The following is an 18,063-nucleotide window of genomic DNA, read 5'->3' on the forward strand; positions in this document are numbered from 1 at the left end:
GAGATTGGGGCTTTAGGGGTGTGGATAATGCTCAAAAGGATGGGGGAAATCAAATCTAAGAGTCGTTATCCGTTGTGGAGGAAGGGGGCCTTATTTAGATCCCATCCAAATCTGCGTGTTAGGATGCCATCCAAAAAAGTCAGATTATCTGACAGGGGTCAGACATTCCAACCTATCGGATGTTCCGAACTAATACCTGTCAGAATGTCCAAGCCTATCCAGTGGCTTTGGATTGGGTTGGGTATTAGGACAAATATTTGGTCGGATATTCTGACATGTCGGATATTAAGTCGGATACTCGGACCGTCAAAAGACAGCTTCAACACAACACGGAGACATGCATAACTTTCTCATATGAACTCCATTTTCAATCTCGTTTTGAAACTATGGTAAAGCTCAAGATCCTCGCATAGAGAACCACCCAAGAACAACTCAAAAGGAGGATGCAAATAATGCAAAGATTTGAGTACTCTACGTACGACATGATCAAGCTACTTGCCCGACAGCCCCTCTCGATAGTATGACTACCAAACCTATAATCTGGTCTCCCACCAAGCACCATGAGACCGGTAAAATTACGAAAACCTAGCAAATTCATACCTTTGCCTTGTGCATTCCACTTGAGCTGAAAGATGGTCTTCATGTTTGCCTCAAGTTGGAATCATATTTTTGATCTCGGTCCCTTTGGTGAAGACTCTAAATTTTCTCCCTCATAAACCAATATGGGAGGCCTTCACTTAAGCACTTCTTCACATGTACATTTCCACCAAATGGATGGCAAGCTTCAAGCATATAATTACTCAGGTGCTTATCTTGAACTTTCCCTTCTCAACCATGATGCCCATCTCCACTTGATATCATCCTCACATGGGCCATTTGAAATCTTTCTCTTTGATGCAAGCCCATGAGTACCATCTAACCCACATAGACAAAACAAAACACATAGCATGGGTTAGTTTATAAGACACAATTGACAATTGCTTACCATGCCATTAGAGCACTTGATCTCACACAATCATTCATTCATGCTTGTGTGTTGACCATCTAGAATCCAATCCTTGGGCTTCATCTTGGCCAACATTAATCTTTACTTCATGTTCTATCACAATCTCTTGGGAGACATGAAGAATACTTCTATCCAATTCATTCTCTCAAGATCTTGATACTTTGAAGTCCATTTCCTTTCGTACTTCTTGATAATAATATATCCATCTCTTCAAGTCAACGATCTTGCTGCATATACTCACTTTGATTGCAGTCTTCTAAAATCCATCTAATATACTTTATGCACCACTAAACCTCAATGCATATCTTTATCTTGATGGCTTTCATTGTTGAACCCATCGAATATTATCAATGCATTGCCTATGAAACATTCCTTCATATACATCTAAATGAAAAACATTAGTCCATAGGGATTGTCATTAATTAGCAAAACCATACATGGGGCTACATGTACTTTCAAGTCCCCTTCTCACATCTATCGAAAACATTAACTGATTCCTGCATGTAGGCACGATTTGATCCAACTCCACAAAATCATCCATTGTGATGAATTCCAATGCTAAATAAGTCGCTACAATCACCGACATTGGAAGAAATTGAACAAAATTATAGTCTATACGCCCATCCTCAAATTTCTCCTACGACTGCAATGATTTTTGTTAATTTCATCATCACACAACCATCTACTACACAAGTACTTAGTCCTGTACGATAATAATAATTTGAGGTCTATTCCAACCCAAATACCAGAAATTTCATCAAACGATCATCGTTGCCGCAAACTCTAACCAAAATTCGGCTGGTGTGTTTATCTCGAGTTCATTGACAAATGGTGTGTTTATCTCGATTTTTAGCATTTCCCGTTAAAATATTCGGACAAAGCTTTGGATCCGACGTGGTGCCGTACTGACCAATTTGAAAAAAAGGCAGGTTCGAATCAGTGCTTGCCGTTTGATTTCCCCAACGTTTATCAACCCGTCTCCCCCAGATCTCCGCCGCACACGCTCCTCCTCCGCTCCCCTCCCCTCCGCTCCTCTCCCAAATTTCAAATTCCCTCCCCTCCCATTCCACCCACCTCCTCGCCGAAACCCTAACCGCCGCCGCTGCCATGGGGGGCTCGCACAGCCGGGAGGACCACGACCTCTCCGACTCCGACGACGACGACACCTCCTCCCGCGCCTCCGACGCCTCCTCCGACTTCTCCACCCCTCCCCCCGCCTCCGCCTCCGCCTCCAGAGCCGCCAGAGCGGCGACCCCGGCCTCCGTCGTCGACGACATCGACCACCACCTCCGCAACCTCCAACTCAAGTACTCCGAGCCCATCTCCCCGAACCCTAGCCCCGCCCCCAACCCCGGCGCCTCCGCCTCCGCTTCCGCCGTCAATGCGGTCAAGCTGTACCTCCACATAGGCGGCTCCACGGCCGCCGCCCGCTGGGTGAACTCCGAGCGCCTCGCCGCCGTGTCCTTCGTCCGCTCAGGCGAGGGCGCCTCCGACCCCGACGAGGACGACGAGCCCACCGGGCCGTGGTTCCTCGTCGTGGGCTCCAAGATCCGGGCCAAGGTCGGGCCCGAGCTGCAGCTCAAGACCTTCCCCTTGCAGCGGCGCGTCGACTTCGTGGCCGACGGCGTCTGGGCGCTCAAGTTCCTGCACGCCGACGGCTACGGCCACTTCAACGCCAAGTACCAGAGCTGCCTGTTCGAGAACAGCTACGGCGTCGAGGCCACCGACGAGGGCCGCGCCAAGGTGTTTGGGAAGGAGTTTGCTGCGTGGGCGCGCCCAGAGTGTGGCGATGAGTCCATCTGGGAGGACGCCAGTGATGCTTTCTCGCCAGGCCCCAAGGGCAGCCCGATGCCTGCACGGAGCCCGATGTTGAGACCTCTGATGGAGGATTTCAGGGAATTTGAGGAGCCTGTGGAGGAGGGTGATGGTAACATACAGAGCCTTGCGCTGGGCGCTCTTGACAACAGCTTCCTTGTTGGTGATTCAGGCATTCACGTGGTCAAGAACTTTGAGCACGGCATACACGGGAAGGGTGTCTCTGTGAAGATCTCTGGAGGGGGAACAAACTTCACCACACCAAAGAAAGCACTTCTGATGCGTGCTGAGACTAACATGCTCCTGATGAGCCCAGCAACTGATGGGAAGCCACATGCCAAGGGGGTGCATCAGCTTGACATTGAGACAGGGAAGGTGGTCTCACAATGGAAGTTCGGGAAGGATGGAGCTGACATTAACATGAGGGATATCACTAATGATAGCAAGGGCGCACAGATGGATGCGTCTGAATCCACATTCCTGGGACTAGATGACAACCGGTTGTGCCGGTGGGATATGAGGGATAGACATGGAATGGTGCAGAACTTGGCTAGTTCAATGGAGTCCCCAGTGTTGGAATGGACCCAGGGGCATCAGTTCTCCAGGGGAACAAACTTCCAGTGCTTTGCATCAACTGGTGATGGGTCCATCGTAGTAGGCTCGTTGGATGGGAAAATTCGGTTGTACTCAAAGAGCTCTATGAGGATGGCGAAGACGGCCTTCCCAGGGCTGGGTTCACCAATTACTCACGTGGATGTGACGTACGATGGGAAGTGGATACTGGGAACCACTGATACCTATCTGGTACTCATATGCACCATTTTCATTGACAAGGATGGGAAGGAGAAGACAGGATTTGGTGGAAGAATGGGGAACCGAATTGCTGCACCAAGACTGCTCAAGCTCAGCCCACTCCACTCTCATCTTGCAGGGGACAACAGCAAGTTTCGTGAGGGCAGGTTTTCATGGGTCAGTACATCTTACCACTTCTGCTATTGTGAATTCCTGCTCAAATTTACTTATTGTTGCATTACATGAAGACTTGATCAAATTTACTTATTTGTGGTCTGGTATATAGATGCTATGTTGCATTTAAGTTGGGACTGGTCGGTGATCAGATGACTGAAAGTGACATTTCTTGATATCTTGAATATTAGTAACCACCAATTTATGAGGTCTACTCCACATCTTATGGGCATAGTAATTCTGTAGAAGGTTTTCGGTCACACACGGTGCTAGATTCTATTTTGTGGCTTCTGCTCGTTATGTTTTGGATTTCTACCTTTATGTTTACTTATTTTTACTTTTATAGGTCATGTATGCTATATGATTGAATATTTGTGCAGGTCATTTATTTGTTGATATTGCCATATTGGCTATGGAATAATTGATGTATCGGTTACATGGCAAGGCATATGCTAGTGTGTACTCTTGAGCCATATTGCCTCCATTTTCGTCACTAGCATATAGGACCAGCAAGCCGGTTTGACTTTTTGTAGAAATTGAAATTTTGTCACTGTCAAATTTTGTTTACATACATGGCAGAATATTTGTACCTTCCCTGTCTAATATGTTTAATATTTTGTGTTAAACTATACAGTGTCTAGGTTTCAATGTTTGAGCTTCTTTTGCATATTTACACACGGTAGACATTTGTGGTCTTATGCATGGTTAGGAAATCTGGCTGCATGTTTTGTTGCTTCATTGGCTGCAGTTCTGTGGTTCTATATTTGAGCTTCATTATCTTCGTTGATGGATAATGGTTGACTCTGCTGCATTTGAATCACCTAATATTCTTGCACTATAAACAAAATGGCAACGAAGCCATTCTTCTAGCTATCACAATAGCCTGAACGATCCCTTTCGCATTGAGAAAATTTTCTGCCTGCACTGAAGTGCATTTACTATCTGGTATCAAGCACTCATTCTAGTAACTACGCAGGTCACGGATAACGGCAAGCAGGAGAGGCATCTCGTGACGACCGTGGGGAGGTACAGCGTGGTGTGGAACTTCCTCCAGGTGAAGAACAGCCACCATGAGTGCTACAAGAACCAGGAGGGGCTCAAGAGTTGCTACTGCTACAAAGTGATCCCCAAGGACGAGTCCATCGTGGCCAGTCGCTTCATGCACGAGAAGTACGACGTGAGCGACTGCCCCGAGGCACCTCTGGTCGTCGCTACCCCCATGAAGGTCACCTCCTTCAGCGTGTCTAGCCAGCGCTAGCTCCGCGCTGCCGCCTCTCAGTGTGTGCTTTTTTTCCAGTTTGGTTGTTGGTGTCCGTGCTGTCATGTAACTTCTTGACCCGCGGATCTGGACTTCCAAGTGTGGCGATGACTATCTATCTTAGTCATGGCTTGTTACAGGATTTATGATTATGTGGATTGCTAGCAAAACTATCTTACACAGTGATGACTTGTACTGGCTGGATTGATTCTGAATTTCTTTGAACGAAGGAATGAATTTCAACTCTGCAAACATGATGCATTCATCTGTCCATGTGTCATGGTTTTATTCCTTCTGGCCCTACGCCAATGCAAGTGCCCATTTTTTGTTGAGGTTAAACTGTTTCCTGCGCAATCTCCACAAAATCATAGATTGCTGCTGCTTTATAGTATCTAAGCATGGCAAAGTTTGCTCTTTAACTAACAAATCTATACTACTTGTTTTTTAACTTAACAAATCTGTACTACTTGTTTTTGAACTTACAAAGGCCTCCTTTGGGCCAAAAAGTCTACATACAATATCTGTGGTGGTGACATACTGACATGTGGTGTTTAATTTTTATGGAAGACTGATTCTGATGACTGTTTTGTAGGAATTCTATAGGATGGAATTCCTATAGGAAATTTTCCTTCAGAGCCTTTTGGTTTAAAGGAATGGTTTCTTATTCCTATGTAGGATTGGTTCCTATCCTCTCAAATGAAGAAAAACATTAGCTCACATCTAATGATTTTTTTTATCCTTTGAACCAAATGGCATCTCTTTTCCTATAGGTCATCCAATACACCATCATTCTTATGATTTTCCTATCCCTGATTCATAGTATAGGACATGGGAACATGAAAATTATAGGGAGTGAGGTAACATGTACTATAGGAGTGAGATGTCATTTGATGCATATGATAAGAATTTTCCATTGAGGCTATTTTTTTTTAAATGTAAAATATTGGTTCCTATCCTATACATAGGAATAAAAATTCGTTCCAACAAACCAAAGGGCTTCAAAGGATTTTTTTCCCCTTTGAAAATCCTACTATCATATACTCCCTCCGTTCCTAAATACTCCCTTCGTTCCTAAATACTCCCTCCGTAAACTAATATAAGAGCGTTTAGAATACTAAAATAATGATCTAAACGCTTTTATATTAGTTTACAGAGGGAGTATTTGTCTTTTTAAAGATTTCAAATGAACTACACATACGGATGTATATAGACATATTTTAGTGTAGATTCACTCATTTTGCTTTGCATGTAGTCACTTGTTGAAATCTCTAGAAAGACAAATATTTAGAAACGGAGGGAGTATAAGTCTTTAGAGAGATTCCACTATGAATTACATACGGACATCCGTATGTGGTCCATAGTGAAATCTCTAAAAGACTTATATTTAGGACCGGAGGGAGTAGAATTCCTACAAAAAAAAACCTGCAAACCAGAGGCTTGCCCTTTTTTGAGCGAAGGATTGACTTTTGTCCGTGTGTCTTTGTTCGATGTCTCAGGCCATTTCTTTGGCAATGCAAGCAACATTTTTGTTTAAGTTAAACCGTTTCATCTGCAATCCCCACTAAATCACAGATTGCTGCTGCTTCACAGTTCTAAGCATGGCAGTGTGAACCCATCTTATTTGTTCATCAACATACGACCAAATCAATGAATAAATCTAATATCTCTGGTGGTGATCCATTTATCAGCGGTCCTCAAATCTAAGTTAAAATGTTTTAAGTAATATTTCAACTATCTCAGGCTCCTGGCTAGTAGTACATGCTATGACATACACATAGCAATTTCCTTTTACTCATCCGTTCCAAATTAGTTGACTTGAATTTGTCTAAATACGAATGTATCTATAGTTGTTTAGTGTCTAGATACATTCGTGTCTAAATAAATGTGGGTCAAGTAATTTGGAATGGAGGGAGTAGATAATTACGCATAGAGGTTTATGAAAGTATGAAGGTCAAAACATCATAGCAAAATGCACCTGAGAGGAAATGATAGGGTTTCAATTCTTGTCATTCACTGCTTGATATTACGGTCTAGCCGGTATCAGGTTCAAAACTGCTCCAGGTCTAGCAATACAACTGTTTCAAACGAAAACACAAGGGAACTGTCCTCTACAATGAAGTCCTAAATGAATTGCTTTAAGGTACGAGGATAAGAAAACCAGCGCCGCCTCCATGAATGGACACCATCCTCTCGTCCTGCGGCCCCTCACCTGTGGAAAGAGCAACAGAAAACCTTAGACCAGTCACCATGTCAATATAGCAAAATAATTCACCAGGAGCAGAAGGAAAAAGAACATCTAGCAGGTGTGACTAGGGGTTGCAGCAGGCACATCAGGCCAATGATATTACTTGTGTGAGTGTGTGACGCACAACAATGATGCCAAGATTGTAATGGGGAAAGTATCTAGTGCTCCCAGACCTAGGGTGCTCCCAGTGCTCCGATGCGAAAAACATTTTTTAAAATGTTCAAAAAATTCTGAAAAAAATGCAGCACATCAACGGAACATTGATGTCTCTGGTCACAAAATTTCAAATCAAAATTCGAAACATTGCTCGAGATACAAAAATGACAAATTTGACATCAATGTGATAATGGGCCAAAACTAAAGCCCAACTTATGTTATGTACAAAAATTTGTCATTTTTGTATCTCGAGCAATGTTTCGAATTTTGATTTGAAATTTTGTGACAAGAGACATCAATGTTCCGTCGATGTGCTGCATTTTTTTCAGAATTTTTTGAGCATCTTAAAAATGTTTTTCGGACATTTGGAGCACTGGGAGCACCCCAAGCCTGGGAGCACTAGATACTTTCCCGATTGTAATGATATGCACATGGATCGCAATTTCATTAAGTAATATTGCATACAGATTGTGAACTCCACACGTCCTCAGAATTAAACATACCATACCAATTGATCAAATACAAAGCTGGGTGATACGTTTAATGTTCAAGGACAAAAGTCATTGCAATTTCATAATTGATGAAAGCAGCCCTCTTGGAATAGCAAGCAAAATGCAATGAAGCCTAACCAACTCGAATGGTTGACAACCAGCTTCTATCATGAAAATGTTGGGCTCGTGACTAACTTTTCTTAGTGCTGGTTAAGGCCAGGATTCAAGGTTTAGAGTATATTTGCTATAAATTCGACTTAAATAATTTGCAGGTTATCAAACAAAAATATTTGGCATATTTCAGTCTTATATTCCATCAGAAGTTGCAAAGTCTAGTTTGTTCAGACATATGTAGTTCAACAATGTATTCTGAATCCTGAATCAGACACACTCACAAATTAAAATGCAAATATAAGGAGGCACACATTCTTCTGATATATCAGATGGATGTCATTGACTGTGATCACATGAATAATTGAAAATGTTAGCATATGGTTATTTAAAAGGACCTGGTGCATAAAATACTGCTTCCGCATGCAGGCACACAAGCCTAACTTATCATCACCATGGTTTCACCATGGTTCTACCTTGCAATTTTATATAGGGTAGAGCAGGTCCCTGAATGAAACATTGTCAAGATAATCAAAACAGCGTAAATTATGAAAACTACAGTAAGCCTCTAAAGCAGATCAAACCAACTGCTTAAAGGATATTAGCTTGGAAGTTTGCACTTCTAAACGCAGGCAAACAACAAAAAAGGCACAAATAGAGGCATTTAATTTCATCAAGAACTGAGTATATAGAATAAAGAAAATAACTACCAGTGTATTGATAGTTAAATATAAGCACACATTGTTCAAGTTTGCACTGGCTGTTACAATGAAACATTTGACACAAAAGGAGCTGATGCATATACAACTTATAGTGGCTCCCTTAGGGGCTAGGGCATCTACAGCCGGGCTCCTCAAATGCCCCCCTATACGTCCAGGCAGATGGCCCGGTCAGTGATCGGTTACGAAATAACGACCCAGCCAGGCTCCTCAAACCAAGTAACTCGCACCTCTAGGCTTCAATGCTGTTGGTAAGGTAAACGTTGTAACTTGTGAGAGGCTAAGAGCATGTGAATACCCGGCCAGAGCCCCAAAATCGGCTCCAAACCAAGTAACTACTCTAGCACACAAAAATGGAAATCACGGAAGCCACTAGAGTCAATCCAGTGAGTAATTATCTCAAAACTATGGCACCCTGGTGAAAACGAACCAAAATGACAATTCTCATACAAACATAGCACCACAGGATCAATCACACTGCCTAATAGAGACGAACAGAACAAACATAATTGGAGTCAGTTCTACCAAGTAACCGATTCGATCTCACAGATCTACGATGCCATACCACAAGAGAGAATTTCACGACAGCGAATCCCACGCACAACGTCCACAAACACACGCATCAGAACAACGGGCGCACAGAATTGCAGACGAAGAAACTAGATCCCAGATCGGAGGGAGGTGCGGGGAGCGAAGAAGTACCTGCGGAGGACCAAATCAGCCGGACCCGACGATGATGTTGTTGATGGGGATGAAGATGAGCTTGACGAAGAACCCGACGAAGCCCATGACGACGAACCCGATGGCCGTCCGAATGGCCACCTTGGTGAACTCTACACACGCCAGAAAACCATACGGCGTCAGATCTGGGCCGGAGCTAAGACCACCGCGTCGGCGGATCCGATGCGCCGTGTCCTTACCCTTTCGGTCGGGCTTGTGGCAGCGCTTGACGAGGCGGACGCTGTCCTTGGCGAACTCCCGGAGCGGGTCGACCACGGAGTCCACGGCGTCCATGGCTGGCTGCGGCGCGGGGAGGAGGGAGATCTCGCCGGAGAGGTGGGAGCAGAAGGTGGAGGTGGGTTTGCTCGTGTGTGACCATGTGGATGGACGATGCGTGTTTAATGAGACAAGTCTGCTGCTTTCTTAGATGGGCCTCCTGGGCTTGCAGACTGAAGAAAACGGACCAATTTGGGCTTCAGTGGGCCCAATTGCTTGCAGACTGAAGAAAATGGACCAACTTTCGACTATCGCATTACTATTTGGGCTTCAGTGAGCCCAATTTTATTGTGTATCTATATCTGAGTTCCTGTCCCTAAAAAAAAGACTGGGTTCCCTTGGAAATGACGATATTCCGGGGAGCCCAAGCACTTGTCACGTATTGGCACCTTAACAAACGTAGCGGTTACGGAAGTTGGATTTTTGTCTTCGCGGATGTGTTCATGCAGATATGATGAGTTCGTATTAGTGCCTGGTAGTTTTGTTGTGGTTTGGTGTGCTTATCTGACATCTTGGTGAAGATTTTGTGGTTTGACGACCTACATTACATTACTAGGGGTCGTCCGCGGCACAAGCACGTTCCACACTCACAACTTCCCATGTTTTTAGATGGTGAGCGGCTCACAGAGCTTCAAAAACCATTCAAGGTAGTCAAGTTCATGCAAGTATACAGATAGCGGTGTCGCGACTTCAGACTGGCAGCGTTATCTTTACTGAAGCATGGGTAGTAATTCATGTTGCAAGGACTGTCACCACAAAGAATAAGCTTCAAAAGATTTCATTGTAATTCTTAAAAAGCATGAGCCATTATGTAATTTCTTGGGATTATGATCCAAAGCATTTGTACTCGTAATGGGTGTCAAGTTTGAATAAAATTACACGTGACTCTAGAAAAGGTCATGCGCTTAGTGGGCCGGTCCATGCTTTGTTTTTTAATTTTCTTTAGGATTTTATTATTTTAGAGAAAACATGACATATTTATTTATTTTTCTAATAAAAATTCAAAAATTTCTGCAAAATCTGGAAATTTCTTTTAAAAACAACATTTTTTAAAAATGTGAATATTTTATGAAAACCAAACATTTGTTATTTTCTTGAAAATTCTAAATGCCAACATTTATATTTTCTTTAAGAATACTTAATAAACCTTTTTTATAAACAAATAATAAATCTATACCTACTAATAAAAGAAACATGTATTATTAGTCTGTCATATTATTTTATAGAAAACCTCCTGATGTTTCTAACATTAAACCCCCAGTACATATCAAATGTTTTTTAGAATACTCATACCTTCTAAACCATAAATCTAAATTTAACATAATATATATATAATTTGATTAGAAAAATATATAGAATATGAATATAATGTTATTTAACCTGTTAACCACTAAAAATACTATCTATGGTGCAATCTCAATCAATAGTGCATTATTCGTCTTTCTTTCATATCGGTACTGATCCGGACTATAGATGAACATCTCAGCAAAATCAGGATTGAAGACAAATTTGAAGATCACTTGTTTGTTTCTTTGTACGTATTAAATCTACATGCAAGCCATGTTTAAATAGAAGACATGTGGAATCTTGAACTTGCGCTTTTGTAGGCAAAGATCATCTTTGTTTGGGCCGTAGTTACAAATACTCAGATTATAGACCATTTTTTTAAATTAAGAGAGTGTGGTATTTTTTATTCCCGTTGCAACGCATGGACCCTTTTGCTAGTAAATCTAAAATACCGGTAAGGGAAATAGAACGAAGAAAACCAAAGAACAACCCAGACCAAGACCTCTAGAAGGTTCCTCGTGAAAATCCTGGCTAAATAGGGCGGCCCTTTCAGTTGCTTGGTTTTTAGCTCTGTGAGATTGGCTAAATGGGCTGGCAACTCTGTTGCTTGGTCTTTAGCGAAGCCCGAGTGGGTCGGGCTAAACCTTTCGCCCGCTTATGGGTATGTTTTTAGTAGACAAGTTGAACATGTTTCGTCCCCTAAAAAAAGTTGAACATGTTTCATATACACGTCAAATATTTTCCGAATACACAGCGAATGTTTATCCGAATACATGTCGAACATTTTTTAAATAGACACTGAACATTTTTTAATACACAATGAATATTTTAAACACACGATGAATATTTTTTGTGAGACGTGTGGACATTTCGTAAGTGTGTATGAACATTTGATTTAAATGTAACAATTTTGCTATGTGTTATGAACATTTATTTTAATGTCACAGGCAATTGCTTGGATGGTGCAAACATTTTTGACGAATTATGTGAGCAATGTTTTACATTTTCATGAGCATACTTAGAACATGTCAAGACCATATTTTTAAACGGGCAGACAGCTTAAAATGACAAGAACACTCTTTTGAATGGCATGCATTTTTTTAATAAAATTGCACAAAGAAATTTTAACATTTCAAGAATATTTTTACACAGCGAACGTTATTGAAAATGTATTCAAAGCAAGCGTATGAAAAATAGTGAACATAACTATTAATGGGCCGACCTAGCACACATGATCCTTAAGGCGGCGTAAACGCGCGAGGCCGACACTACGTTGCTCAGAGCGACAAATAGGAAATGTCGATATTATCGATGTTTCCTATTGTTGTTGTTGTTGTTGTTGTTGTTGTATGAATAATAAATTGACCCTGGGGATTTCTTGCAAGAACAAATCAAATAATGAGTAAATTAGCCCGAGGGCTTTCCCAAAAAAATCTATGTTTTGACTTTATCGTAGCTGCAACCTGCTTATTACCCCATGTTAGCAATGTGGACTCAACTGGATATTTTTTGATTCGTAATGGCTTGATCTTGGTATCAAACATTGGGTGCAACTTGTTGGGGGAAGAATCAGACTCGATCCAGTGCAGAGAGATGAGAAGTCATACATAGCCGATCATGCCTTCAATTACTGCACGGCTATGCAGCAGGGAGACGATCATGCGTGCAATTAAATGCTCATGCTTTTAACTCGTCAAAAATGTGAGAAGTTTAAATTGGAAGTGACTAAGGGCACGTTCGGACTCCCTCCGCTCCGCGCCGGAGCGGAATGGCGATCCAGTTATAAATCGGGGAGCTGGTAAAAGGGCGCTCCACCCGCTCCGCTCCGCGGAGAGCCACTGAACAGGCGCTAAATCTCAAGTGTCTGGGAAAATGATACATGTTGGTTATTTTTTTTTACTGTTCGTTGGACCTGCATCCAACAGTTCGCAAGTAGTCTTCTTGCTCGCAACCAACTTCTTCATGAAGCCATGATCCGATCCAACCCTCGCATACCCTTCGACTTGCCTCGCCCCATACGCCTACCCCACCGACTCACCGCTCCACACTCCAAACCCTCTGACCTCATGTTTCGGCTCGACAGCCTCCACACCCGCACTATTCAATCTGCTTCCTCGCCTCTACCTCATACGTCATAGCTCGCTAGTGCTCCCGGCATTTTCCTCGTCTTCGACGAGGTCCTGGCTCGGCCTCGTCGGGGTCGACTCACCTCACGTCGCCCTCACCTTCGGCCTCGGGCGAGGCCGAAAATCGACTGACATGTGGAAATGTTTCAGGCACCTGCATATTAGCAAATTCGTTTAAATTTGAGGAAAAGGGCTGGAGAAAATGGAAGCAGTTGTTGGATTATGGGTGGGCTTAGGCCTATATAAAACAATAATCCCTGGTTAATCTCTAAGGCCCATGCATGTGTACGGCAAGTGGTGAGAAGTGTGGGAAGTTTAGTACCATACTGCTACAGTAAGAAGAGTGAGACATCTTTATAAGGGCTGCTCCATCACTTGCTATTGGGAGCTTGGGAATAGGAGCTGTACACGCGCGCTCCTCCTCCTCCTCCGCCGCCCGCCTCGCCACGCCTCGCCTTGCCTCGCCTCTGAAGGAAATGTGCCCTAGAGGCAATAATAAAGTTGTTATTTATATTTCCTTATATCATGATAAATTTTTATTATTCATGCTATAATTGTATTAGCCGGAAACTTAGTAACAAAGTGTCACTAGTATGCCTCTACTTGACTAGCTCGTTAATCAAAGATGGTTAAGTTTCCTAACCATAGACATGAGTTGTCATTTGATGAACGGGATCACATCATTAGAGAATGATGTGATTGACTTGACCCATCCGTTAGCTTAGCACTATGATCGTTTAGTTTATTGCTATTGCTTTCTTCATAACTTATACATGATGTGGTTGACTTGACCCATCCGTTAGCTTAGCACTATGATTGACTATGACTATGAGATTATGCAACTGCTGAATACCGGAGGAACACTTAGTGTGCTATCAAACGTCACAACGTAACTGGGTGACTATAAAGATGCTCTACAGGTGTCTCCGATGGTGTTTGTTGAGTTGGCATAGATCGAGATTAGGATTTGTCACTCCGTGTATTGGAGAGGTATCTCTGGGCCCTCTCGGTAATGCACATCACTATAAGCCTTGCAAGCAATGTGACTAATAAGTTAGTTGCGGGATGTTGCATTACGGAACGAGTAAAGAGACTTGCCGGTAACGACATTGAACTAGGTATTGAGATACCGACGATCGAATATCAGGCAAGTAATGATGTCTACTACACAATCTTCTTCTTGTAGACGTTGTTGGGCCTCCAAGTGCAGAGGTTTATAGGACAATAGCAAATTTCCCTCAAGTGGATGACCTAAGATTTATCAATCCGTAGGAGGCGTAGGATGAAGATGGTCTCTCTCAAGCAACCCTACAACCAAATAACAAAGAGTCTCTTGTGTCCCCAACACACCCAATACAATGGTAAATTGTATAGGTGCACTAGTTCGGCGAAGAGATGGTGATACAAGTGGTATATGGATGGTAGATAAAAGTTTTTGTAATCTAAAAATATAAAAACAACAAGGTAACTAATGATAAAAGTGAGCGTAAACGCTACTGCAATGCTACGAAACAAGGTCTAGGGTTCATACTTTCACTAGTGCAAGTTCTCTCAACAATAATAACATAATTGGATCATATAACTATCCCTCAACATGCAATAAAGAGTCACTCCAAAGTCACTAATAGCGGAGAACAAACGAAGATATTATGGTAGGGTAGAAACCACCTCAAAGTTATCCTTTCTGATCGATTCAAGAGTCCGTAGTAAAATAACACGAAGCTATTCTTTCCGTTCAATCCATCATAGAGTTCGTACTAGAATAACACCATAAGACACAAATCAACCAAAACCCTAATGTCACCTAGATACTCCTATGTCACCTCAAGTATCCGTGGGTATGATTATACGATATACATCACACAATCTCATATTCATCTATTCAACCAACACAAAGAACTTCAAAGAGTGCCCCAAAGTTTCTACCGCAGAGTCAAGACGAAAACGTGTGCCAACCCCTATGCATAGGTTCATGGGCGGAACCCGCAAGTTGATCACCAAAACATACATCAAGTGGATCAATAGAATACCCCATTGTCACCACATGTATCTGAAGGAAATATGCCCTAGAGGCAATAATAAAGTTATTATTTATTTCCTTATATCATGATAAATGTTTATTATTCATGCTAGAATTGTATTAACTGGAAACATAATACATGTGTGAATACATAGACAAACAGAGTGTCACTAGTATGCCTCTACTTGACTAGCTCATTGATCGAAGATGGTTATGTTTCCTAGCCATAGACATGAGTTGTCACTTGATTAACGGGATCACATCATTAGGAGAATGATGTGATTGACTTGACCCATTCCATAAGCTTAACACTTGATCGTTTAGTTTGTTGCTATTGCTTTCTTCATAACTTATACATGTTCCTATGACTATGAGATTATGCAACTCCCGTTTACCGGAGGAACACTTTGTGTGCTACCAAACGTCACAACGTAACTGGGTGATTATAAAGGTGCTCTATAGGTGTCTCCGAAGGTACTTGTTGGGTTGGCGTATTTCAAGATTAGGATTTGTCACTCCGACTGTCGGAGAGGTATCTCTGGGCCCTCTCGGTAATGCACATCACTTAAAGCCTTGCAAGCATTGCAACTAATGAGTTAGTTGCGGGATGATGTATTATGGAACGAGTAAAGAGACTTGCCGGTAACGAGATTGAACTAGGTATTGAGATACCGACGATCGAATCTCGGGCAAGTAACATACCGATGACAAAGGGAACAACGTATGTTGTTATGCGGTCTGACCGATAAAGATCTTCATAGAAAATGTAGGAGCCAATATGAGCATCCAGGTTTCGCTATTGGTTATTGACCAGAGACATGTCTCGGTCATGTCTACATTGTTCTCGAACCCGTAGGGTCCGCACGCTTAACGTTACGATGATAGTTTCATTATAAGTTTATATATTTTGATGTACCACAGTCCGAATTGGACAAGGAGGGGGGTCGGCGCCCCCCCTTTCCTTTTCCCTCTCTCTCCTCCCCCCCCAAGTCCTAGTCCAACATGGAAAGGGGGGAGTCCTACTCCCAGGAGGAGTAGGACTCCTCCTGGCGCGCTCCTTGCCTGGCCGCACCTCCTCCCCCTTGCTCCTTTATATACAGGAGCAGGGGGGCACCCCAGACACAACAGTTGATCATTGATCTCTTAGCCGTGTGCGGTGCCCCCCTCCACCATAGTCCTCGATAATATTGTAGTGGTGCTTAGGCGAAGCCCTGTGACAGTAGAACATCAAGATCGTCACCACGCCGTCGTGCTGACGGAACTCTTCCCCGACATTCTGCTGGATCGGAGTCCGGGGATCGTCATCGAGCTGAACGTGTGCTAAAACTCGAAGGTGTCGTAGTTTCGGTGCTTGATCGGTCGGGCCGTGAAGACGTACGACTACATCAACCGCGTTGTGCTAACGCTTCCGCTTTCGGTCTACGAGGGTATGTGGACAACACTCTCCCCCCTCGTTGCTATGCATCACCATGATCTTGCGTGTGCGTAGGAATTTTTTTAAAATTACTACGTTCCCCAACAGTGGTATCAGAGCCTAGGTTTTATGCGTTGATGTTGTGCACGAGTAGAACGCAAGTGAGTTGTGGGCAATATAAGTCATACTGCTTACAGCATGTCATACTTTGGTTCGGCGGTATTGTTGGATGAAGCGGCCCGGACTGACATTATGCGTACGCTTACGCGAGACTGGTTCTACCGACGTGCTTTGCACACAGGTGGCTGGCGGGTGTCAGTTTCTCCAACTTTAGTTGAACCAAGTGTGGCTACGCCTGGTCCTTGCGAAGGTTAAAACAACACCAACTTGACAAACTATCGTTGTGGTTTTGATGCGTAGGTAAGAACGGTTCTTGCTTAAGCCCGTAACAGCCACGTAAAACTTGCAACAACAAAGTAGAGGACATCTAACTTGTTTTTGCAGGGCATGTTGTGATGTGATATGGTCAAGACATGATGCTAAATTTTATTGTATGAGATGATCATGTTTTGTAACCGAGTTATCGGCAACTGGCGGGAGCCATATGGTTGTCGCTTTATTGTATGCAATGCAATTGCGCTGTAATGCTTTACTTTACCACTAAGCGGTAGCGATAGTCGTCGAAGCATAAGATTGGCGAGACGACAACGATGCTACGATGGTGATCAAGGTGTCACGCCGGTGACGATGGTGATCATGACGGTGCTTCAGAGATGGAGATCACAAGCACAAGATGATGATGGCCATATCATATCACTTATATTGATTGCATGTGATGTTTATCTTTTATGCATCTTATCTTGCTTTGATTGACGATAGCATTATAAGATGATCTCTCACTAAATTTCAAGATAAAAGTGTTCTCCCTGAGTATGCACCGTTGCCAAAGTTCGTCGTGCCCAGATACCACGTGATGATCGGGTGTGATAAGCTCTACGTCCATCTACAACGGGTGCAAGCCAGTTTTGCACACGCAGAATACTCAGGTTAAACTTGACGAGCCTAGCATATGCAGATATGGCCTCGGAACACCGAGACCGAAAGGTCGAGCGTGAATCATATAGTAGATATGATCAACATATTGATGTTCACCATTGAAAGCTACTCCATTTCACGTGATGATCGGTTATGGTTTAGTTGATTTGGATTACGTGATCACTTAGAAGATTAGAGGGATGTCTTTCTAAGTGGGAGTTCTTAGGTAATATGATTAATTGAACTTAAATTTATCATGAACTTAGTACATGATAGTATCTTGCTTGTCTATGTTTGATTGTAGATAGATGGCCCGTGCTGTTGTTCCGTTGAATTTTAATGCGTTCCTTGAGAAAGCAAAGTTGAAAGATGATGGTAGCAATTACACGGACTGGGTCCGTAACTTGAGGATTATCCT

At 42.9% G+C, this 18,063-nt stretch overlaps 2 protein-coding genes across 3 annotated transcripts; one reads left to right on the top strand and one right to left on the bottom strand.

The window, feature by feature from the left end:
• Window positions 1–1,987: 1,987 nt before the first annotated feature.
• LOC125513199 (protein CYPRO4) lies at window positions 1,988–5,318 on the top strand. Its single transcript, XM_048678230.2, has 2 exons — window positions 1,988–3,790; window positions 4,764–5,318. The coding sequence occupies exons 1-2, from the start codon at window positions 2,114–2,116 to the stop codon at window positions 5,043–5,045; spliced, it is 1,959 nt and encodes a 652-aa protein (XP_048534187.2). The 5' UTR covers window positions 1,988–2,113; the 3' UTR covers window positions 5,046–5,318.
• A 1,703-nt stretch (window positions 5,319–7,021) lies between these two features.
• On the bottom strand, window positions 7,022–9,879 carry LOC125513197 (protein transport protein Sec61 subunit gamma). Of its 2 annotated transcripts, XM_048678229.2 has the most exons (3): window positions 9,688–9,876; window positions 9,470–9,600; window positions 7,022–7,254 (listed from the first exon to the last, which is right to left on the bottom strand). In XM_048678229.2, the coding sequence occupies exons 1-2, from the start codon at window positions 9,779–9,781 to the stop codon at window positions 9,485–9,487; spliced, it is 210 nt and encodes a 69-aa protein (XP_048534186.1). In that variant the 5' UTR covers window positions 9,782–9,876; the 3' UTR covers window positions 7,022–7,254; window positions 9,470–9,484. The 2 variants fall into 2 exon arrangements, with proteins under 2 accessions (XP_048534186.1, XP_087383205.1); XM_087527079.1 differs by having other exon boundaries at window positions 9,470–9,879.
• Window positions 9,880–18,063: the final 8,184 nt, after the last annotated feature.

Source organism: Triticum urartu, chromosome 6A (genome assembly GCF_056163025.1).
Source record: "Triticum urartu cultivar PI428250 chromosome 6A, HENAU_Tu73, whole genome shotgun sequence".
Classification (NCBI taxonomy): domain Eukaryota; kingdom Viridiplantae; phylum Streptophyta; class Magnoliopsida; order Poales; family Poaceae; genus Triticum; species Triticum urartu.